At 35.6% G+C, this 26,629-nt stretch overlaps 1 protein-coding gene across 3 annotated transcripts in view; it reads left to right on the top strand.

The window, feature by feature from the left end:
• The window catches only part of LOC150084420 (NPC intracellular cholesterol transporter 1-like), a 466,919-nt gene that overhangs the window by 217,456 nt on the left and 222,834 nt on the right, over window positions 1-26,629 (top strand). For all 3 annotated transcript variants that reach the window (XM_090376058.1, XM_090376057.1, XM_090376056.1), the window contains 2 exons: window positions 12,907-13,021; window positions 21,067-21,194. In XM_090376058.1, the coding sequence (XP_090232184.1) occupies window positions 12,907-13,021; window positions 21,067-21,194 (243 nt within the window). The remainder of the gene's footprint in view (window positions 1-12,906; window positions 13,022-21,066; window positions 21,195-26,629) is intronic.

Raw genomic sequence — 26,629 nt, 5'->3', positions numbered from 1 at the left:
CATTGTGGCCAATTTGGCAATGGATGAACTGGAAACTAGGCTTTTCCATCAGTTGGATTTCCCCATGCGCGAGTGGAGGAGATATGTGGACGATACGTTCAAAATTTTAAAAAAGGGGAAGGAAGATGAGGTACTCAATTTACTTAACAGCTTCTCCCCATTTATGCAATTCACCTCGGAGGTGAAAAAGCTAGGTCCCTCCCGTTTCTGGATGTCCTGGTTAACAGAGATGGGTCTAGAATTAAGACAACGATTTATAGAAACCCTATGTGCCTTGGCCAGTATGTTCATTACAGCTCGGCACAGGCTTATCATCATAAGAATAGTGTAGCCAGGGCATTGTTGAATAGGGTGGGGACCCACTGTAGTACTCCTGAGGATAAGGAAATGGAAATTTGTAGAGTCATGGCAGACCTCAGGAAGTGTGGGTACCCCCATAGGGTCTTGGACAAATATATTTATAGGGTAGAGTCCAATCGTAGGGAGTCGCCTACTCCTGTGGCTACCACATACATTCCTTACTATCTGATCTGGGCCTTTCAGAACGCATTGTACGGGCACTGCGGGGGGTGTCTCAAGTTAAAGATCTCGTAGCCCAGGACTATACTAGTAGTGTGGTCTATGAGATTAAGTGCCCGGATTGTGAGGAATGTTATGTGGGGGAGACGGGGCGACGTTTAAAAGACCGTCTGTGGGAGCACATGACCGCTATTAAGACTGCTAATTATGCGAGGTCTGCTGTGGCAGAGCATTTCTGGGAGAAGCAGCATCGTATCTCCCCTGAAGACGCGGTCATTACGGACCGTGCCCATGGATTTTGGGAACGCAAGTGGCTCAAGAGCTTGCGAATCGGTTTATCCAGTCATAATACTATTAACAGGGACAGGGGGACACGTTTACACCCACTGTTTGAGGCAGTTGTCCTCAGACGGGATGACCGGTTCTGTTTGACATGCTCCCGAGCCATGTCCGATGCACGCGTGGGGAATGCCGACCATGTGTCTGATGGACCACGTGCATGAGTGCCATGGGTCTGCTACTTAAGGATGTGTCATTGCAGTAATAGTATACTGTTGAAGAAGGAGACAGCAGTCTCTGAAAGCTTCAGGTTTTATCGCTTTTAATCCAGTTTATTTTAGATAATTTTATTGCTTCGGTATATTTTTAACTATATTTTTAACGTTTTATTGTAATTTATTGTAATATTTTAGTCTTCCGATAGTGTATCACATTATTTTTATAGTAAAAATTTTTTATTCCTTGGCTGGTGTTTGTCTTTAATTATTGCAGTATGGAATTTCCCAGCCCCATAGGCCTGTTTGAAGATATATCACCAGTAGATCGACACTGACAGAATCCATACTGGTGATTGTTGATCAGATGGTGTTCACACATCTGATCAACAATGGTGTTCACAGGCCAGCCGCTAGTTAGTGCACTGGACTGAACCTATTGGTAACTCTCTAGGAGGCTTCCGGATCAGCTAGGGTATAATCTTGCTACCTCTACTCTGCCAGATAGTGACTGGAGGGAGTCCGAGTAGTGTGTATGCGAGGGGCATTGTCAAGGATCTGATTTGTATATTGATTACGAAATAAAAGAGCTTTTGTATTGTAAATATTTTATTGAACATTCGCAAATTTTTATAATTTCTGGAAGGCAAGATACAATGGATTTATGATAACTAAAGTAAGAGATGTATACTTATGATTGCAACGTATCTAAATGTCTAGAAAACAGTGTCGATTAAAATACCGATCTTGTAGTTGAAATGACATGCATAGCTGTTCTGGGCACCTAACAATGGAATGTTACGAAAATGTGAGACGAAAAAATAAATTGTTGACAAGTATTTGTATTGTTGCAGCCATATGACAAATACTTGTATTTTTGCAATCATACTTACTTCAGGAAGTATGATTGCGACGTCATACTATTCTAAAAAGTTAAAACTCGAGATACTATCGTATCCAGATATTATTGTAAAGGGAGGGCATGATGATCAGGCTGACTCAAGATATCATACCGGTCATGAAAAATGCATCATGTGCTCTAATCATACTACTAGTGAGTGCTAGGTGCAGACTAGTAGTGTGAACGTGGGAAGCGCTTCTGGTGGAAGCCTGCCACTGATGATGTCACTTCTGTGACATCGTCCATGGCAGGAATCCCCAGTTTGGATGTTTCACATCAAAAAGTCGGCAAAACTGCGAGCCCATTGTTAAAATATTCACAGCTCACCACTGATTAGCTCCCTTTTATACTAATGCTTACAAATGCCAGAGCCCTTACTATAACGTTTGGCTTCACAACACCACCAAGCTTAGTGTTATTTAATAACTTTTTCTTTGCTTTTTATCTTTCTGCTATCTTTTTTCTACTTTACTTCCCATTCGTAAAACTATTAGTGTATACGAGGGTAATAATGAACATTCCTACTATCCTAATTCTGTTACTATTTTTCACCTTTATTTATTTAAAATACTTCCTTTTCCATCCCCCATCCTCAATTTAATACCTCACCTTAAACTATATACTTGTTCCAAATTTAATTAAATTATTAAAATCTTTTCTATATATAATTAAATCCTACACTAAATTCTACATATTTGTATTAACCATATATATTTGGGACTACCTTGTCCATACTGTATTAGAATGTGCTAATCTCATTTTTGTTGCTTTTTTTTGGCCTATCACTTTCCTTCTTCTACTATGGGCAAGTATAGAAATGCAGTTCCTGATACATGGTCAGGTGTAGTCCCCTGATGAAATACCTAATCATGTATCAATGTTTATTTATTTCATCTGACATCAGATACCTATATTCGACCATTTTCTAAATATGTCCCCCCCCCCAAATCTGATGACAGCTATAATACTATCATTTATTTTTACTTTATTAGTATTTTGATGTATTAATTTTACTTTACAGTTCTCCAACTTTCTGTTGGCTTGGTAATTCAGCCCATAATTCTATTAATTCATAATTCATCTTAACCTTTAGGATATTAACATTCTTTCCCTTTCACAAATCTACTACACTTCCTTTTTCTACTTTCCACACCCTTCTAGTTACTGGCACTTTGTGTAACTTTCACATCTATTTATGCATACTTTATTCAGTATATTAATACAAACACATGTATATATACACATGTATCCTTTAATGTTGCTTTGCACTTTTAGGTGCATTTGTCATACCTGATTTATTAACCTCTTTACATTGAAACGTTTTCAACCACAGAATACCTCTTTGTCATATGTAACTTTTTAAACATTTCCTTTCAATGTAAAAAGGTTAATAAATCAGGTATGACAAATGCACCTAAAAGTGCAAAGCAACATTAAAGGATGCAAGAGTATATATAAGTTTAATATATATATATATATATATATATATATATATATATATATATATATTAAATAAAGTGTGCATAAATGGATGCAAAAGTTACACAAATGCCAGTAACGCTAAAAAACAAATGCAGTAGATATGTGAAAGGTAAAAGAATGTTAATATCCTAAGAGTTATGATGAATTAAGAAAATTATGGGCTAAATTACTAAGCCAAAAGAAGTTTGGAGAACTGTAAAGAAAAATTAGTACAGCTGTCATCAGATGTGGGGGGGGAAACATATCTGACGACAACTGTCCCACTTTTTATTTTTGTTTTATTGGTATTTTACTGTACTAATTTTTCTTTACTAATTTTTCAATATATTAATACAAACTTATATATACTCTTGCATCCTTTAATGCTGCTTTGCACTTTTAGGTGCATTTGTCAAACCTGATTTTATATATATATATATATATATATATATGTGAATGTGGGAATTAACAGGTCTGATAATAGTACAAAGACAGAAGTGAAATTTACACAAAATGCCAAAAACGAATAGGCGAAGGATAGTAGAAATTGGAAAAGATGTAGTAGTAAAAAAGAACGAAAGAATGTGAATATCCTGTATGTATTAATGAATTAAAGGCTGAATTGAAAAGCCAATTAAAAAGGAGGAAGCTATAAAGTAAAATAATTGGTGGTAAATAAAATCGGTGGCTAAATTTAGCTGTGAGTCGAAAAAAAGGGAAAGCAAACATGCAAAAATCGGATGTTAGCAAAAGTGAATATTGATACATGGTCAGGTATTTCATCAGGGGACTACACCTGACCACTATGGGCAAGTGTAGTCCCCTGAGTTCCTGACCACGTTTCAGGAACTGTTTCTATACTTATCCATATAAGTGGTAGAGAAGCAAATTAAAGAATTAACCTAGGTGGATAAAGTAGTATTACTCTTTCAGAATGTGGACAAGTTAGTCCCAACGAAGATGAAAGAAGATATTTGTTGACATTAGACTTGAAATTCTGTAGACTGTAATTTTCAAGAAATACATATGAAGGAAGGTTGTTCCAGAAAACGGCAGTTGAATGAATAAACGAGGAAGGTGAAAAGTTGGTTCTGCGAGTTTGAAGTTTGACAGTAAATGGATGATGGCTGCTCTTGGCACGTGTTCGGACTGTTTTGAAAGAGAGAGCGGGAATTGTAGAAGCTAATTCAGAAGAACAGTGCCCATGGAAGTATCTGTTGAAAAGGCATGCAGCAGAAACAGAATGTCTATGAGACACGAGCGGAGAGATTCTGTTAGAGAGGAGTCATTAATTAACCAAACTGCCCTCTTCTGAATGGAACCTAGAAACCTAAGAGAGGTTTTTGGGGCACCGCCTCAGATGTGGGAACAATATTCCATGGTATGGCGGATTTGCGATTTGTACAGAGTGAACAGCTGTTTGGAAGAAAAGTAATGCCGAGAAGTCATGGTAATCCCCAAAAGAGATATATCATTTTGCCTAGAAATCGGATTGTCACCAAAGATAAGCATAGGAGCAGAAGAATCCTTTTTGCGAGATATAAGACAATACTGAGTTTTACAAGGATTGAAATCAACTAAGTTGTCTTTGCCCCACTGGAGAATTACCTGGAGATCAGCATTTAAAGAATTGGTAGTGGATATTTGAGAAGTTGAAGCTTATTGAGCAGGGCAAGGTTTCTCAAAGTGGAATGCAATGTGCTCACATCAGCAAAACTATGGATAGGATTTCCAGTCAATGGAAGAAAGTCATTAATATACAAGAGGAAAAGAGTGTGGGAAAGAACTGAACCTTGGGGGACACCAGCATTAGTGGAGAAGTTAGGAGACAGAGATGGCCGACCGGGCTAGCCGAGTGGGTAAAGTACCTGCCCGGCAACCCAAAGGTCGCGGGTTCGATTCCCGCCTCGGGCTTGGATCAAAGTACTGCAAAAACCTTAGGAGGTGCAATATGGCCACAGAAGCCGATGCGCCAACAACTACCAAATCAAAAAAAAAAAAAAAAAAAAAAAAAAAAAAGGAGACAGAGCCATCTATCATCACCCTCAGTGAGCGATCAGAAAGAAAACTGGATAACCAATTACAAAAAGCAGTTGGCAAACCATAAGATGGAAGCTTGTTTAGTAGAAGACCTTTATGCCAAACATGATCGAAAGCCTTTGAGATGTCAAGAGTAACGTTTGTGTTTCACCAAACTTTTCCATTGAATTTGTCCATAAATGGGTAACACAAGCCAGAATATCACCTGTGGATCGACACTGACGGAATGCGTACTGGCGATCGTTGATCAGATGGTAAGTTTCTAGTTTGTTTAAGAGTTGGCGGTTAATTGATTTCTCCATTACTTTAGAAAGAGTAGAAGTAATTGCAATCCTACAATTACAATATGCAATGTTCTTCTCTTGAACAGCCTTAGCACATTTATTGGAAAACCAAGGTTTAGATAAAGGACGAGATTTTAAAGTGGAGTGTGGAATAAAGGATTCCTTTGCTACAAGAATAATTTCACTGACACGATCTGAGCAAACATTGACATCAGAAGTTTTGAAACAGTAATCCGATCAAGGGAAAGAAGAAAATAAATCTTGCATGTTATCCCATTTTGCCTTCTTGTAATGCCAAATGGTATGAGATTGGGAATAGCCATGAGATAATGGCTCCATTAAAGAAGAGACAATCACCAAGTTGTGATCTGAGGCACCTAAAGGACCATTCACTTTGATCATGTACTTAGAAGGGTTGTTTGTGAGAAAAAGATCAAGTGTGTTGGCTATATGATTAGGATTGTCTGGTATCCTTGTAGGTAAATGAACAATCTGTGCAAGAGCATTAGTAATTGCAAAAGCCTTAGCATCTCGACCAGCTGGAGTTGTGAACATTAATCGCCAAGGAAAATTACCTCACTGTTAGCAAAGTTGGACTGGAGAAAGTCAAGTTGCAAAGAGAGGAAATCAAAGTGCTCCAAGTGATTAGTGGAGTTGGGAGAATGGTATTGACAGATGAATTTGACATAGTGAGGTAAAGAGATTTTAAGCCAGAGAAGATCAAAAAGAGTAAATTCCAAATTACCAGTCTCTGATCTCCAACAGGGAATATCGGAATGGACATATGTACAAGTACCACCTTTGAGGTGAAAGGAATCATACAGCGATTAATTTGGGCAACTGAGATGAGCAGTAGTTGAATCACCTGATAACTGAGATTCTGTCAGAAAAAGTACATGGGATTTGGCAGACTGCAAGTGGAAATGGACGTCGTTGAGATTAGAATTGAGATGACGTATATTTGTGAAATGAACTAGGAAGTGTTTGGGAGGTTTAGATCTTTTTGCAGATGAGCTTACTCTATTAGTTTGACAATTCATGGTGTATTCAATAGTAAGAAAAAGTGTGGGGGGATGGGCATGCTGTATGAAGTAATGAAATTTTTGCATATGGCGTACACATGGCAAGAATATACCCAGATCCGTGACATAACGTGGCCTCGACAATGTCCTCCTGCATACACACTACTCGAACTCCCTCCAATCACTTTCTGGCAGAGTAGAGGTAGCAAGATTATACACTAGCTGATCCAGAAGCCTCCTAAAGAGTTACCAATAGGTTCATCCAATGTACTAACTAGCGGCCGGCCTGCGAATACTGTGTAGAACTGTAGCCTTGAAATATATGGAAGATTGGATCTTCCCACGATTTTCAACATTACCACGGAAGAGGTGGGGAAGGGTTGACCGGAACTTAGCTCTGGAGACTAAACATGGGTTCTGCCACTTCAAGCCTCCAATAAGCAAAGTGGTGGTATTTCACCAGTTGATGAGAGTCATCTACAACCTATTATTGCCTGGTAATGCAGAGGGTTGGCATTCCTCCATGTGGTGTGTGTGTGTGCCACACCTAAATAAAAGTAGTTGTAGGGCATTGGTGAACAATAAATGGTTACTGCAAATGTTAGCAAGTCTAATAATTTGAGTGCAGATTATATTTTTATACACTTTGTTAGAAATATTGCAGTTCCAGTTGGTGAGTTAGATGATATTGGAGTTAAATTTATTTCTTTTATCAAATGTCTATATTATATGGAAGAGAAACATTGCTAAGAGTGATATTAAGGTGAAGTTAATTGGCTGTATGATTAACCAAGTTCTCTTTATTTAATATGAGCTCACTGGGTTATATTGCTTTGGTTATAGGTTCAAAGGTTGTGTTTAAAACCAGGATGTCATCTACATATCTGAATGCTAAAAAAATTTGGTTAGGGTTGTTTATTATTTCTTCATAATAATGTAAAAATAGATTAGATACTAAACTGGAAATTTGAGAACCCACGGGTATTTTTATATATGAGTTTGCCATCGAAAATATAGTTATTAAGTAAACAGAGATTGATGTAATTGTTCCGTATATATTCACTTATATTTAATTTATCCTTGTATCTGTGATAAAACTGTTTTAGCACAAATACAAGTAGGTTATCTGGAATTGAATTAAAAAGGTTTGTGAAATTGAAGTAAAAAGGTCTGTGAAATAATAAGTTTCTATGCTGGATACGGTGTTATCTGATTTGAAGCTCTTGGTGACAGCTTGATTCATGTACATGGATCATAAACAATAAAGATTGCTAAAAACAGCATTGAGTAACTTATAAAATTGTTTACTTAGATGGTAGTAGCAACCACTGTTTTTGGAACTGGTAATGAATCTGATGGGTTGTTTATGAAATTTGGCTATCATATAGAAAGGATAGGGTTGAGTTTTGTAGTTTAGTATGCAGTTTTTTGTGAATGCTATTGGTTTTTTAATGGTTGAAGTAGGGTTGAGATTACAAGGAGTAAAAGTGGAACTATTTTTTATTTCATTTTTAAGTTTAATGTAGTAAAATTGCTTGGAAAAGATGGCAAAGTTGTTTTACTTTATTTAAATTATTTTACTTTACATCTCCCTCTTTAATTGGATTTTCAAATCAGCCTTTAATTCTCTTAATTCATTATAACCTATAGGATATTTGCATTCTTTCCTTCTTTTTTCACTACTATCGTCTTTTCTGATTTCTACTACTATCCTTCCACCATTAGTTTTTGGAATTTTGTGTAAATTGCACTTCCATCTTTATGCTATTATCAGACCTGTTAATTCCCACATGCGTATATATATATATACTTTTGCATCTTTTACTGCTGCTTTGCATGTTTTGGTGCATCTGTCATATCATCCTTATTTTTATCTGTCAACTATCAACTGACACTTCTTGTTTAAACTCAGTTCTGTATTAGACATTTCACACGTGTGTGTGTGTGTGTGTGTAAATATGTAAGAATGAAAAGTGCGATAAAGTTTGCATAGATGAAAGTGAAAAATATGCAAAGTGCCAAGTACTAGAAAGGCGAGGATAGCAGAAAAAAGAAGTAATTGTTTTGTAAAAGGAGAAAGAATGTGAATATTCTATAAGTTATGATGAATTAGGAGAATCAAAGGTGAATTGCAAAGCCAATTAGATGTGAGGGAACTGCAAATTTTTTTTTTCTCCAAATTTATTTAAAATCTACATTAAATTCAAAAACCTTTTTTCCTGCTCTGAAAATGCTTATTTATATTTTATTTTAGTTTTATCCTTATTTTTACCCTAATTTTTTTATATCATTGACACTGCGTTGGGGGACTACCTTGTCCATACTGTGAGAGAATGTGCTAATTTTAATCTTTTTGCTTTTTTTTCACTTCTCTCCCACTGTTATGGACAAGTATAGAAATGAAGTTGATGATACATGGTCAGGTGTAGTCCCCTGATGTAATACCTGACCACGTATCAATATTTACTTCAGCTTGCATCAGATTTTTACATTTTTGCTATCCTTATATTTGACATATAACTAAATTTTCCCACCCATATATGATGACAGCTATCCCACCTTTTATTTTATTTATTTAATCATTTGGTATTAATCATTTTGCTTTGCTGTTCCCTCTCCTCTAATTGGCTTTGCAATTCAGCCTATAATTTTCTTAATTCATCACAACTTATAGGATATTCATCATTTTCCTGCTCTCCTCACGCTTCTAGTACTTGGCACTTTGTGTATTTTTCACTTCCATCTATGCAAACTTTATCAGACTTTTCTGTTCTTACATACTTTTATAAACTTTTACATCTTTAACTGCTGCTTTGCACATTTTGATGCTTCTGTCATACCTAGCTTATTAATTTTTATCCATCAACTGAAGCTGCATGTTTAATACTCATGACTTTATATTACATTTAACACACACACGCACACACACTGGTGTACAAAGAAAGTGCATCACTCCTTAAAATTGTAATTGTCTGAATAATGTAAGTATATGGCAATATTTCTTACATATTACATCAGATAGGATTGACACGTGTAGGTGATGATGTAATATTGCATCAGCTGCTACTTTCAGCTATATAAGCACGCTCTGCAAGAGTTAGTCATTCCTTGCTTGTGTCAGGATGGCGAGTTACCTGCAGTTGATGCCACGAAGAAAGAGTGCTATTGTTGCTTTATGTGAGGAAGGGTGTTCTTCCCGTAATCAGCCGATGGTGAGTAGATTTCTTTCCAAACTCAAGAATACTGGTTCTGCTGATAGGAAAAAAGAAACCGGACACAAATGAGTCTCTACACCAAAACAGGACCGCGTTTTGAAGCGCTTATGCCTTAAAAACTGTAAAGCTTCGTCTGAGCTGAAAAGAGAATGGGAAGAACATGAAGGGGTGGTAGCAAGTGCCGTAACAGTCAGAAGACGTCTCTTCAAAAATAGACTTGTAGCCCATCGTCCCAAGAAGAAGCCCCTCATACAAAAAATATAAATGGCCCAATTAATTTGCCGTGAGGAGCATGTCAGATGGATCCCCGAGCAGTGGAAGTCAGTTCTTTTCTCAGATGAGAAGAAATTCAACCTGCATGGCTCTGATGGAAGACAACAATTTGCCATAGAGGTGGTGAAGAATACCATCCAGAGTGTATGGTGTCTACAGTTAAATTCCCTACCAGCCAAATGATATGGGGGTGCATTTCTTATCGCGGAGTAGGTGTCACCTGCAGTTTATAAAAGATTCCATAAATGCCAATGGATACCTGGCTATATTCGAAAGCAAATTGCTGGCAACCATTAGACCATTTCAACCTGCCAACTAACTGAATCTTTCAGGACGACTCTGCTCCTTGTCATCGGGCAAAATGTAACTACTTCTGCAGTTACTTTAACTTCGTTTCTCCATTAGAGGTTCAAGAGTAATGTGTTTACATTTGTTACAGGTGAAAAAATGATTGGAAGAATTTTTTTCCTGCTAGCAAAATTCCTATATATCATTGACAAAACCACATGACCTGCCCTGGCAACCTGTCTGCATTGCTCAGAAAACTTCATATCTGCCTGCACAATTACTCCCAGGTCTTTTTCATTTTCTACCACCTTAAGTGTAGTACCACACAGTTGGTACGTTTCTCTGGGATTACTTCTACCCATATGCAGTACTTTGCATTTGTCAAGGTTAAACTTCATTTACCACTTCTTAGCCCATCTACCCAAATTATCTAGATCCTGTTGCAGTAGCACACTGCCATTACTGTCATTAAAAACCCTGCCAACCTTTTATCATCTGCAAACTTCGACATTAAGCCTGATATACCTTCATCGGTATCATTGATAAATAGACAAAACAACAGTGGACCCAACACCGAGCCCTGTGGGACTCCACTAATAACATTAGTCCACAAAGAGCAGCACCCATTGATTACCACCCTCTGTCGTCTCCCACTTAACCATCCTTTTTTCCATTGTAGAAACTTTCCCTTAATACCATTCTGCTCCAATTTGTACAATAGTCTTTCATGCGCAACAGTGTCAAAAGCTTTCCTGAAATCCAAATATATGATATCAAAATTATTTTTTGCATCCAGTTCCTTTGTAACTACATCATAATATCCTATCAAATTTGTCAGACAAGACTTTCCCTTAACAAACCCATGCTGTGTCTGAATTATTGCTGCAGTCTTGTCTAGATGATCCTTCAGTGCATCTTTAACCAGTGACTCCATTATTTTACCCGGAACAGAAGTTAAACTAACTGATCTGTAATTACTCGTGTCACCCTTCGATCCCCCTTTGTGAATTGGGGATACATTTGCACATCTCCAGTCCATGGGAACCTCCCCTGAGTCCAAGGATGCTCTCATAATTATGGCTAAGGGTTTGCTTAGTTGCTTTGCCGCCTCCTTTAGTATAACTGGATGGATCCCATCCACCCCAGGTGCTTTTCTTATGTTTTACTTGAACAATTTCTCCTCCACTTTGCTCTGTGCTGCTGTCATCTGAGCCAGAGGTGGTTCAACTAATTATTAGTTTGCACCTGGTGAACTCTTCATTTTGTTTTCCATTTAAAATTATAAACTGAAGCAAATCGAGGGCTTCTGATAACATTTCAGCCATAATTGTTGTGTTTACCAAAACTGTTGTATAAAGGTTGCAAATGCTCATTTTGAAATATTTTGAAAGCACCTGTCAAATATTACTTAGTTTTGCCTTAACTATTAATAAATATCTTTTGTTTATATTTCTGTTTGTGATGCTAGTTATCAATGTAACATACCATCACAAAAAATGGGTTAGAAATGTGAAATTCCTACGTGATGAACTTTCTTTGAACGGTTTAGTGTTTAATGGTGCATTGGCAACAAGGCTATAATGCACTTCTCTGAACACCATTGTGTGTGTGTGTTTATATATGTGTGTGTATATATATATATATATATATATATATAAAACTGTAAATATGTTTAATAGTAAAAAAATAAATAAATATAAAGATAGAAATGACCATGAATGTAAGTGGCTGCATAAGCAGTATCCAACAACAAATTGCATAATATATAGAGGCAATATCAGAGGGAGCCAGAAAATTAGCAAAGAAACAAATAATAAAGATAGAAGTAGAAATGGAAGGAGGCAGAGTTATAAGCCAATAAATATTAAATTTTGATAAATGTATTCACGATTAAAAACCAGACTGCTACCAAAAAGGCTGCCTTCTGTTTTTAATATATATATATATATAGTGGATTTAAATTTCCTTTGGTCAAATCAAACAGATTCCCATTGTCTTTGCTGGTATAAAGTTTGTCATTTAACTTGCCTTTTAAGGCACTAATTGAATTGATGCATATATACCCACTTTAATTGGTTCACATAACCCATAATTAGGTTGCATTTTTTTTTATTATTATATATATTTTTTTCTCTTTTCACTTTTTCCTGGAAGTTTTTGGCCATTCATTCACTGCTATCCTTGATTGACAACTTGATCAGCTGAGGTGTTGTCAGGTGAAAAGAAAAAAATAATTTATAATTTTCTGTTGGCATTCTATAAAGATACATGCTTACTAAACATAAAATGTGGATTTTTATATATTATTAATTTAGAACAGTTTGTTAATATCTGTGATTTTGGCACATTATTTTAATATAGATGCAGGTAATTTTATTAATGTCATTCATAATAATTTCTGATATGCAGAGAGATGAAAAACTTCCAAATGAAACAGTTGAAAAGCAAATTGGTCGTGTAGTAGGAGAAGTGGCACCCAGTATGATGCTATCAAGTGTGTCTATGTCTAGCTGTTTCTTTATAGGTAAGGTTATTATACTTATTGTAACAGAGAAACCAAAACTTTTTTTTTTTTTTTTCCCTCTCAAGGAAAAATATTAATTTATAACTTTCCCTAAAAGTTCATGTGCTTGTGTTTTGGACATTATAAATTAGTAAAATGTTCGAATTCTACCTCTAACTTTTTCCCCTCATAATGTGTAATAAAAAAAAAAAAAAAAAAAAAAAGTTGGAAGGACATTTGAGTGTTCACCATAACCAAGTTAGTTGACCTCACTTAAGAGTTACATTATTTCACCACCCCCCACAAAACAGTCAAACTGACAGTAGAATGCATGCAATAAACTAATTAACTTGTAGTGGTTTATTGAACAGGGTTAACATGGCTGTCGAGGACATTAATAAAATTATCAAGGGAGTGCCAAAACTATTATTAGCAGTCAGTATGGTTTGGATTACAGAGTTTATAGAATTTTAATCTGTTGGCATTCGTATAAGTCCATATTTAAGATATGGTGAATTTGGAGAGTCATTTTCACCATGTTCAATAGACATTTTTCAGATTGTTAATAAACAAACTATGGAAAATTTTCCTTGGAATTACTGCAAGTTATTCTTGACTGAGCAGAACAGAATCTCTTTATGAGTGGAAGTAAGAGAAATATAATGGGGCTTACCTATCTTATACAGTGATTAACAATAGGTTAGAAATTTGATTACCAGATTTCATATTGGAGTCTGGGACTTTTGTCAGTCCTTTCTTCAATGACAAATTACTTGAAAACATTTGAAATTTACTTAAAATTTTAAAAAATTTAAATGTCCATGGATTCAAAAGGTGGCAAAATGTCCTTCATTTGTTGTAGCTCTCTTGTGATTTGTCATGTCACAGATATTCTGACTGTGCTCTTCAGCAAGCTGGACTGAAGACTAGGAGCTCCCTTCCTGGCTGGCCTTAAAGATCTCCAGGGCCAGTTCTTCAAGTCTGTTGATTGGTGTCATCTGCTTCAGTGTTGTATTGTGTTGTGTTGGCAGGCTTTATAGTAGAATTCCTATGCTGTTGGCATTATTTAGTGTTTGTTTCTGAGTGCCAAATTGGCTGGTCTGTTGAAGCCTGTCTGTGAGAATACTGTAGAGGGAAGGAGGGAAGGGGGAATTTCTGAAGATTGTGTCGACTCTGTTTTAACTTCTTGGAGCTTGTGTAAGAGTGCATTAGGTGCTAAGGAGCAGTAGTTGTTTGTAAATTTCTTTGATTTTTTGGTGGCCTCTTTAAAGTGGCCAAAGATTGTGGGGGGGGGGGGGTAAACTCTTCCAGGAATTTCTCCAGAAGAGATACCATTTATGTGAAAAACTTATGATTCAGATCAACTTATTGATCTTCTGCTCAGCTGTTGAAAAATGATGATGCTTCCTTTCAGGTTTGCCAGCTTCATGGACTTTTCCTGCAAAACATATCTGGTTATGCCACATTAGCAGTTAAGTCTACACTGCCTCCTTGACCTGTTGGGGGAGGGCACTCTGTCTGCTTGAGCTTCCTGTCCCCAATGTAGAATACACCTTGGCATTGCCCTTTCTCTAATTTAGAGACCCTTTCACTTATTCTCAGAAGTAGTGATGGTGGGATTGAAACTGGACTTGTCCTGGGGGGGAGGTGGAAGGAGTAGTAGTAGTTTTAGACCTGATTTTGTCATAAAATATTGACAGATATGACTTGAAATATATCTCTCATTGTAATGCCACTACATGTGTTCTTACAGAAGTATAATAGACAAATGTATTTACCTATCCCAAAAAATTTTTTGCTTTCCATTTTCACTTTGGTATTAGCAGAGGCATACGATACAAGAAAGCAAGCTCATGCAGTATTAGCCAAAAAAAAAAAAAAAAAAACCCCCTCCCATTTCACTCATCTATTCACTCCAAATGCTTGTCCAGCTCAGCTTAAATTTATTTAAGCTGTCAACTTCCACGACAAGAAATGGGAGTCTGTTCCAGCAATAAACTACTCGCTGGCTAAAGACAAATTTCCGCACATCTGTTCTACAACTGTCTTTCCAAAGTTTGAATCTATGCCCCCTTAGGTTCTTAATCTGAGCAAAAGGAAGAATCCCATCAGCATTGAGCTTGTTCAACCCTCAAGGCCTTATACACCTCAGTCAGAGGTGTGTAAGGCATACAATTGTAGTAGTAGTGGCAAATAATGCAAGTTTATTATATAGCGTCAACCAATAATAATAATAACAAAAAAAACTACACCCATCCATATCCTTCAAGAATTTTCTAGTTCTTCCTTGAATTTATTCAAACTATCCACTTCCACAACAACAGATGGGAGCCTGTTCCAGCAATCAGTCACCTACTGCCAAAGACAAACTTCTGCATATCTGTCCTGGAGCCATCCTTCCTCATGTATATAGTCTCAGCAAGAAGAAGAATGCCATTAATATTCATCTTACTCGACCCATTCAAGGCCTTAAACACCTAATCAGATCTCCCCGCAGGTGCCTAGTCTCCAGAAGCTGCAATTTGCAGAACTGAAGTCTTTCTAGGTAAGAGTACCCTTTTGTTTCCTTCACCAATCTGGTTGCTCTTCTCTGCACCTGTTCCAGAAGATCGATATCCTAAAGTGAGGCCTCCAGACCTGTATACAGTAATCAAGATGCAGCCTAACCATGGTCTTGTACAAAGGTATAATCACCTCCTTATCCCTGCTACCAAAGTTTCTGTATGTCATTGGCAAAACCCATGAGCTGTCCTGGCAGCATGTGTGCACTGCTCATAGAATTTCATATTTGTCTGCGCAATTACCCCCAGGTCTTTTTCATTTTCCACTATTTGAGTGTAGTACTACACATTTGATAATTTACTCTGGGATTACCTACTAATATGCAGTACCTTGAAATTGTCAATGTTAAACTTCAACTGCCATTTCTCAGTTAATCGACCACCCAGTTTTTCTAGAGCTTGTTGTAGTAGATTGCCCTGATTATTGTCATTAACTACCTTGCCAGCCTTTGTATCATTTGCAAACTTAGATATTAAGTCTGATATAACTTCATCAATATCATTAATAAATAAAGAAAACAACAATGGGCCTAGCACTGAATCCTAATAAGTCTACAAAGAGCAGTGCCCATTGATAACCACATTCTGTCTTCCACTTTTAAGTTTACAGCTTCTGTCAGGAGCTAAACCCATGTCCAGAAGACCGGAATGTGATTATATTTATTTATATGAAGTTGCACACCTACAAAGCCAGAAAAGGTAAATACTTTACAATAAAGTTATATACACTTGGTCGTCGACTTACGACCTATGCGACTTACGACCGGCCACACTTACGACCACAAAAAATTTGATTTTGTAAATTTCATTTGTATTAATTTTTACATTAATTTTAGATTGTATTTTTGTGTTTACAGTACATTATGTACAGTATTATTTTTCAAATTATGACAATACTGTATATGTAATTATAGATCGTAGTTTTGTATTTTTTATAAACAGTATGAATAATAAACCAATTAAAATGTACAGAGCGTTTGAATTTAACCTCCTAGAGAGAGATAGCCTAGGCGTAGAAACGAAGTAAAAGATAAAAGCATTACTGTATTTAAAATGAAAAATAAAAGATGATAAAAATTTAAAAGATTATAAAAATAAATTATAAAGATAATAAAAAGATTAGAAAGGTTAAAAAATACTGTTAATAAATATATGGCCGACATACGACCAGATCGACTTACGACCTGTCAATCAGAACAGAAGTCAGTCGTAAGTCGACGACCAACTGTATTTCAGTTTCACTTATTAGCAGTGAATAAATTACCATTTCATTATATGTAAATACATAATCTCATGCAGATTACATAGTTTTATATTTTGCCATATAATGAAACTGTATGGGTAAGGAATGAGTTTCCAAGATCGAGTAAAAATCCTTGCTACCAGTACTACTTTCCAAACAACAGGATAGATGCCTGACAGACACCCTCTTTCAACTCTCCTTGATATCTTATCGTATACTGATTGTACATTCGTAATGCTACAGGATATCCTTAAACATACTAGAATGCTGGCAGGAACACTATGAATCTTAATGTTTTCCCAAATAAAGGCTGAAATATTCTTTTTGCAGCATGGTGCACGGGTATATGTAAATTGGTGAAATTATGAGCACTTCAACCTATGTGAAGTGTAATCTGCCTTTAATTTCTTAAAGCATAACAGATTACTCTCAGACATTTATTGGTACTTCCTTCCATAGCAATTGTAAAGACAGCATAACTGTAAATTATTGCGACTTCATTTACATAGTTGTTAATTTCATTGCAAATTTCTTACTTGTTAATATTTAGCCTTTAGTAATTATGTGTAATAGATCCTGAGTTAACTAACAGATAACTGTTAGTAAACATCAGGTAAAAACTGATTTAAAAAATATTTAAATAATTTTTTAAATCAGTTAATAATTTATTTAATAAAATAAACTTAAGTAAACAGATATCTATAAATACTTACAATCTTGTAATGCTGCCATTATGTCAGCATCAGCTTCACGAACCAAAAAAGTGGTTTACAATTATTATAGTTTTTACCAGAGGTTGAGGATATTCAGAGAGAGAGAGAAAGAGAGGCTGTGGTTGGTGTTGGGGCTGAATGTTGTGGTAGTATAGACATTTGTTTGGTGGTTAACCTTTGTGAGCATCTTAATTGTGTGGGTGAGTTTAAGGTTTCTATTTTTCTTTTTCATTTGTTCTAATTCTATGCTCTTGAAAACATGCATGTTGTTAATGTCCATTTCCATGCCTTTTTTTCAGTTAATATGCAGATAGATATCACATGTAAATTTTCAAGAGCAGAGTATTAGAACAGATGAAAAACAAAAGAAACCATTACAATTACAAAATGTGGTTATTAAATAACATGACTGCACTTAGCCATTATACATGAAGCACCACCTGTGAAACAAAGGCACATCAGTTGACTTTAAACCTTTCCCTAGTTGTCTGCCAAGTCAAATTCCAGCATGTTCATATCCTCTGCAGTGAGGCACATGAACCTTACTTTTTTGCAGTTGGCAGGGAAAATGACAGACAAAAGAATTGAACAATGAATCAACCTCAGTTTTTTTTATAAAACTAAAGAAAACACCAACTGAAAGTTGTGTTGCTACATCAAGTTTATAGGGAATATATTATGTCATGAGTTCACATGTTTAAATGCCATAAAGGAAATGAGAGTGTGGAAGACAATGAATGACCTGGTCATTCATCATCTTCCATATTCATGAAAACTGATGAAAATGTGGACCAGGTGTGGACATTGATTAGAAGAGATCATCATTTAACTATTAGAATGGCTGCATCAGAATGCAATATGAACAAAGAAACGGTTAGCTGAAAATTTAGGCATGAGAAAAGTGTGTGCCCAGATAGTGCCAAAAATTTTGAACGAAGGTCAAAAAATGAAAAGACTCCAAGTTTGTGAAGATGTTTTTAAAAAAATTGAATATCCAGACTTTGAGTACTCTAATTACTTGCAATGTATGATGAGCACAGTATCTCATACTGTGCTCATTCTTCACAACGAGTTACCATATATTGCTCTACCTGGAATAAATAACGCTTCACTAATAGAGAAGACTACTGTCGCTTATTTTCGGCGGGCACCACCACCCAGATGGCACCATTTCAAAGCTAGTTGGCTTTTCATCACTGGGTGCTTTTCACACTACGATCATGGTTTTTCTTTTAGAGTTGTCTATGGTGTATCTACACTGATATTATATAGATATAGAATCTTAAACTCTTAAAATATTATGCCTTGTTGCATTTAGTGTATTTAAATAAATACGTTACATATGGAAATCAAGAATTGTACCGCATGGTCATGTTAGTTAAACATAGCACGTGACCATGCTTAATGTTTGTTTTTTTGGTTTTTAGGAGCATTAGCAACTAAGGCCATATTGCTCCATGGATATGCGGTGGTCATTCCCTGACCTTTCCACATCCTTCGTATTTGGTGGTCATAGGCTCGAACCCTGGTCTAATCAAGAAGCGTGTGCTACGCACTGCTGCTCCTGCCCACCTGGCTATGGAGGCGCCTCTCTTGTCCAATAAAGGGTAGTTGCATACCCTTTATTGTCGACAGTTTCATTTTATGGTTCCCTTTATTTTCACACAAACCATCTCTTGATAATGTTTCACACAACTCTCTACTTGCGACTAATTCTTTGCATATCGCAAACAAGAACGACTGGATCACAGGCTGTGAATAGGTTCACCTGAATTGGTCCCTCAGTGATTGGATGCTATTGTAATTAAAGTGTCCCACAGCTTTCAGGGAAGAGGCTAAATAATGTCTGGGCAGAGAGAGGAGTGCACCTACATGGTATTGATGAATAGATCTATGCTGCTATCCAGTATGTACTCAGATTTAAGGAAAATTTTGCAAAAATTAATTTTCACCCTGCTCTTTGGTCTAATCCTGATGCCATATCATCTAGGGGTGCCATTTCGTCAGGTATCTAAATAGGTTGGCACGTGTAGTACTACACATTTGATAATACACCATAAAAATTTGAGATGCGTATGGATTTCGATAGGTGTCATTCTTTCTTGGCAAGAAATTCAGTCACCACTCTTTGCTTGATATGTATATCTGTAACATCCATCATTTTGAACTATCCGTGTGCTGCACTCACAACACTGATCACGGCACCAGTCAGTATGGTGAAACTAGAGACCTCTAGTGACCACTCAGCGACACACGAAATGATCTACGCTACCACATTTCAAAGCAAAAAAATAGGAAGCATTGCTTTTGCACCGGCCCTCGTAATTATCTTGTTGTAGAAAGCAGTGGTTAGATCACAGTTTGAAGTTTGTATTTTGTGAAATGGAGACTTCATTTAACGAAAGATCAAATTTCTTGAAAGGGTACAAAAGAGGGTAGCAAGAGACTAGCTGTGGATACAGAGAAGTTATGCAGAAGAGACTCCAGTTCTGTAAATGTGGAGTTTGAAAACTAAGCATCTGTGTGGAGATGTAATTGAGTTTCTTAAGGCTGTTACTATCCAACATTTTTTGGCTAGGCCGTCAATTTTTTTTTTTTTTTTTTTAATATTCAATTTTTGTCAAAATAATTCCTTTCATGGCGCGCGCGCGCGCACACACACACACTTCACTGCATCTTACATTATTTTCTATTATATATACTCACTTATAATTAGTTATTATAAAATATGCAGTTTTCCATCCATGAAATCACAGACTTCATAGAGGAATGAAATTCACTAAATGAACCTCATATTGGATTCTGTAATAAATTTTCTTGTGCAAATTTATAAGAAGGTTTTTTTAAAGAAGTTTTATTATTTTCAACATTATTTTAGTGGTTATAGAGGGAAAGAGGGGTAATTTTAATTCTTAAGACACTATTTTAGATTTATTAATTTCTGGCACTTACCTCCTAGAATTTTCTCCAGACATGTTCTCGTGAAAGGTAGTTCTGGGTTGCCGGTGCCACCTGATCCTACTGAGGATACTACATTGGAGAGCCCTATTTAAGGCCATGAAAGGAATTGGGCAGACTTAATGAAGGAGGTATATTTTCTTTTTCTAGGCCGTCACTGATGCAGACAGGTGACTAAGTGTAAGAAAATTTGTCAAATTAGTCAAATAGCGATGAAGTATTGGAACAATTACCATCTATCCTTGTAGCGGCAGAGAGCTTATGCAGATTTAAAGAGCAGAAAAATATTTGAAAGAGATAAAATATAAAACTTGGGAGACATTTTATTTTATATTATTTTTGAAATTGTTCTTTATTATATTTTTTATGGCAGATGATAAAATTTGTTTCTTTGCATTATTCTGTCAATACTAATTAGCAATAACTGTGGTTATTAAGATAATATGACATTCGGTATTAATGAAAAATACATAAGCCTGCTGAATATATAATACATTTAATTAAAATGAAAATTTTGTTTATGATTGAACATTATATATATTCATAGGGTTTTTTAAATTTTTTTTTTTTTTTTTTTTTTTTACATCATAGGTGCTTTGACTGAAATGCCTGCAGTAAAACTTTTTGCTTTGTATGCTGGAGTTGCTCTTCTGATCAACTTTTTTCTACAAATGACATGTTTCTTGAGTTTATTTACTTTTGACACAAAGCGTCAACAGGTAAATGTTTACATATTAACTCTATCGGACACCGACCAACTGTATTTAATACTATAATCACTATATGTGTGAAGTTAGATAAATACTGTATATTTAAAATTTTATAATACATAATTTCTATAATTCAAAATGTTCTTGTTTATACTCCGGCACGACCACCAGGTCAGCAGAGTTTACAATAAATCAATCAATACAAATGTTAATTGTATTTAGCAGTCATGGCCTTGAACCCCGGTCCATTCAAAGAGCGTGTGCTACTGCACTCTTGCTAATGACCACTCGGCTACGTCAAGACTTACTGTGCAGTTAAAATATTGAAGCGATTACAATAAATTACAATCTTTTGGCACTTAGAAATTGCCTTTCTCATCCAAAACCTCTTTGTATTTGGAACTCCTACTTATATATATCCATTTTTTTGACATATGGGACTGTCTGACACGTTAAAATTGTTATCTTCATGCTCGTATATTTAACCACCTCATTTCATTATACTGAAATATCCATACAACAGACTTTAACAAAGATAAAAAAAATTTATTGGATATTTTTCTTAACCCTTTCACATATGTAGTTATATTTTATAACTACCCAGATTTATAACTGGGTAGTTATAAAATAAATTTCCTTATTCAGGAGACCCTAGTGTCAAAACGGTTAGAGATTGTGCTGTGAAAATTGGTGGGTATGTTATTTAGGGTATGGGGAAGCGATCTGTCGAAGGAAAAAAAAAAGTTAATTTCTGCCACCAGGGGAGAAATTGGCACTGTAAACATCAGATGAAATACTTAACTTAATATTAGATTTTAATATCAGAACTTAGAAATCTACAGATAGTGTTCTCTATGCTGTCCTTCACTTGATGTTTTTTTTTTATTTTTATTTTTATTTATTATTTTTTTTTTTTTCAAAAAAAAAACCATCTCAAGTGAAAAAATAGAACAGTTTTACTGAAAATGGAGGACTGCATGCTACACAGTTTCGCATAGTATCTCATTGGGGATGTTAGCTACATGTGCTGTTTAATGCTTTCTTTCAAATCAACAAGCATCTGTATGCTGCCACGGTAAACTCTGCCTTTCAGGTGTACCCATAGCCAGAAATCACAGGGATTGAGATCTGGTGATCGGGCTGGCCAAAGTCGCGGAAAGTCTCTAGAAATGATGGGAGCAGTTCTTTCACTTGTCGACCAACGTGGGGAGAGGCACCTTGCATGAAACTAGGGGTTCCAAGCACTGTGCACTAGTTACCGTACACCTTACGGGGCCATGAGTTGTAGACTCTTCAAAGAAAAATGGTCCAATTATAAACTCTGCTGTGAATCCACACCATGCTGTAACATATGGAATTTGTAGTGGTCTTTTATGCACAGCAGACGGACAAGAAGTTCCCCCATATTCAGTAGTTTTGTGCATTTACAGCTCCATGAAAAGTGAAATGCTCTCCATCAGACCACAAGATCATTCGAGCCCACATATCGTCAAGTTTCATATGAGCTAGAAATTGTAGAGCAAAGTCTATTTGTTGTTGCTGATCACAAGAGTTTAGTTCTTGCACTACATGAATCTTGTATGGGAACCAGCATAAAATTTTTCGAAGCACTTTACGTACGGCAGACCAAGGAAGGTTCAAATCTCTTGACACACCTCTGGCAGGCACTACTGATTGGCATTGTTTCACATTCTGTCCATTGCAACCGTTATTTCATCCACTACCTCCATTCCGATACGTGGTCATCCCCTGCCTCGAATTACACCTAACTCCCCAGTTGCTTCAGATTTCTTTATTGACTTTCAAAGTCCCACTGACGTCAAAGGTCCTTTACGCAAACCTTTAAGTTCCCGATATTCATGTAGTATTGCATTAGCATTACTATTATTCTGATAGAACAGTTTTACTAAAAGAGCACATTTTTTTTTTTAAGAGCCATAGTGGTTGTTGATGGCATGATGGCATTGGCCTTTCTGCTTTTATCTAACAGGATGTCATTTGTGTAAGCAGCATGCCTTGAAGTAAACAACAACTTTTACATATGTGTAGCACTGTTTTTCCAATGTTGGCAGAAATTTGAACTGATTTTTTTTTTCTTCTAAAAATTGCTTCCTTATGCCCTAAATGACATACTCACCGATTTGACATTCCTTTATAATCTAACAGTTTAACGGTAAATCTAACAGTTTTGACACTAGGGTCTCCTGAATAGGGAAACTTATTTTATAATCACCCAGTATATATATATATATATATATATATATTTTTTTTTTTTTATATGTTGAGCCCTTTTTATGTGAGCACCTGTATATTGTGTGGGGTGGGACCTCCTGGCCTTCTGATTAGTATCAGTGAAATTAACTTACCAACACCAGCCCTCAAATACCTTCATTCTCCATTAAATGGTATATGACACTGTAGAGGTCTTTACATTTTATAAGGAAAACTAAAGCTTTATAAGTTTGAAATATTTGGCAAGTAATGGAATAATGCTTTTGAAACTGAGAGATTTATAGCATATATTGAAGTTCAGGCTTATTATCATTAGCAAACATCATTCAAATGTCATAAGTTAAACAAAACCAAAAATGTAAATAGCCTGAGTTGTTTATCTGTTAACAGAACACCTGATTGATGAATTTTTTTTTTTTTCAATAAAACCTCAAAAATTGAGCATTTTTGGGAATCATCACATGTGCCAGAGTTTTGAACATTCTGGTTTTTTGAAGGTTATATATATAGCCTAAGTTTTCAGTAGTAAATCATTATATTTATAATATAATACAGTAGCTCTGATCCCTATAATCTCCACAAAATGATAGTCACCAGCAGAGGTGGACCGGTTCAAAAATTCTTACCGGGGGAAACTTGTAGTGGCCTCATACTGGTGTTTATGGCTAAAATCATATCAGCCTCCTGCCCACCGGTGTTTCCCTGGTAAGTCTTATAGCCAATCTGCCTCTCTCTCTCTCTCTGGTCACCAGCATTGAGTGACTATTGTCAGATTGGTCCAGTGGATAATGTAATTGCCTAAGAAGCTAAGGTCATGGGTTCAAATGTTGCCTTTGGTATGGATGTTGCAATTGTCCAGTATTTTTCAATATGAAGTATAAATAGTGCAATATGATTTCAGCAATTGAATCACCTTAAAAAATAAATACATGCTACTGTACTACTAAGTACTGTTCTGTGAATTAGTATTGAATGTATTGCAAAATGAATATTTTTATATGTTACAAAAAACACAAAATAAACTGGTGTTTTTGAAAAGAATACCCTAATGACTAGTAATACTAGTAGTTTAATGTGAGACCAATAGAAAGATGACTTATATTCTGTGCTTGCAATAACGCTCATTATTATAAATGAAAAGGTTAATTTCTTGCTATTTGCTTATTTGATTTGTCCAGTAAGCAATTAAAAATATTCAGCCTTGCCAATTTTTATTCTTTTGTTGTGAAAAGAATCATATGTCTCATAAGCAAAAGAGAAGTGACTTAGATTATTACTGATGTTTTTAACAATTATGTATTCTCCTGCAAAACAGTTTACAGTGTTCTTCAAAAATCCAGTCTCCTGGATTTTTGAAGAACACAATTTTATATACAACAGCAAAAAAAAAAAAAAAATTTTATTTACACATTGTCTAAAGAAATCGGTATTTTTAAAGTTTGAAGATAAGCCAGTTTTATTTTATTTTATCTGTGAAAGCATAGGCATCAACAAACTACTGTTCTGAGGAGCTTAAAAAGAGAGATCCTTGTTAGAAGTTATTTCATATTGCTCTTGGAACATTTCCAGATTTTTTTTTTCTTTTGGCCCTGTTCATCTCAGTGATAAATATCACTGTTTTTGATTGTTTTGTGATTGTTTGCTTGACTCTGCAACAGCTCTTGCAAGTACTTGTTTTAGAGCAGAGTTCTCTATTTAATAGTTGTGAAAGACAATTTTAGATTGTCTGAAAGGATATATTTTGGTTTTGGAATAACACATACATATACACAAAATATAAGAATAAAATTTATATATTTATTTATATTATTTCATGTTTTTTTTTATTATTGTTTGTTCATAAATGGTAATAATGATTGCACTTTGAACCTGGAAAAGTAGGAGGAAATCTTAATTGGATAATTGTATTTGAAAGCAAATTTGATAGAAAAGTTTATTTTTGTAACAGAAATATTCATGCCTTTTTAACCTTCTTAATTAGCATTAGTGCCGGTAAATGATATCAAAGCGAGCTCATATAGCAGCAAACAAAAAAAATAAAAGCTCTTCCCATATCACCTGTCCAATCCTGCTAATAGTTTGTCTAGTTTTTTTTTTTTTTTTTCAATTTATTTAAATTATCCACTTCTAGAATATTACATGCAAGTTGGTACCAACAATCGACTGCACACTGGCTGAAGGCTAACTCCCACAATATTATTGAAAGGATATATTTTGGTTTTGGAATAACACATACATATACACAAAATATAAGAATAAAATTTATATATTTATTTATATTATTTCATGTTTTTTTTTATTATTGTTTGTTCATAAATGGTAATAATGATTGCACTTTGAACCTGGAAAAGTAGGAGGAAATCTTAATTGGATAATTGTATTTGAAAGCAAATTTGATAGAAAAGTTTATTTTTGTAACAGAAATATTCATGCCTTTTTAACCTTCTTAATTAGCATTAGTGCCGGTAAATGATATCAAAGCGAGCTCATATAGCAGCAAACAAAAAAAATAAAAGCTCTTCCTATATCACCTGTCCAATCCTTCTAATAGTTTGTCTAGTTTTTTTTTTTTTTTCAATTTATTTAAATTATCCACTTCTAGAATATTACATGCAAGTTGGTACCAACAATCGACTGCACACTGGCTGAAGGCTAACTCCCACAATATTATTGTTCAACAATCCTTCCTCAGTTTGAATTTATGCTCCCCCATGTGTAGTTTGAGCAACAAGGATGATTCCATCAGCATCAAACTTGCTAAATGTATTTAAAGCCTTAAACATCTCAATCAGATCTCCTCAGGTGCCCGGGCTCCAAACACTGCAACTTGCACAACTAAAGCCTTTCCTGTTAAGGTCACCCTTCTGTTCCTCTCACTAATCTTGTTTCTCTTCTCTCTACCTGTTCCAACAAATCCACAGTTTTCCTGAAACGAGGTCTCCCGACCTGTATGCAGTACTTGAGATGTGGCCTAACCATTGCCTTATGAGATAATTGGCCCTGAGTGCCAAACGATAGTTCCCAAGTGATCTTTCTAGTGTGATTTTCTAGCGTTTTTCCTAGGGGCGAGTACTAGTGCATTCTTAAACCCTCCACTGCTCTCAACGTCACTACTTCCCTCGCTGAGCAACGTCACTACTTCACTGCCAGCAACATTACTGCTAACCCCGCTTGCAACGTTACTGCTATTGCTAGTAACATACTGCTCTCCT

The sequence above is a fragment of the Mastigoproctus giganteus genome, chromosome 6 (assembly GCF_048544385.1).
Source record: "Mastigoproctus giganteus isolate SK-2022 chromosome 6, ASM4854438v1, whole genome shotgun sequence".
NCBI lineage: Eukaryota > Metazoa > Arthropoda > Arachnida > Uropygi > Thelyphonidae > Mastigoproctus > Mastigoproctus giganteus.
The sequence above is the reverse complement of the archived record's forward strand: the minus strand, read 5'-3'. Positions and strand labels throughout refer to the sequence as shown.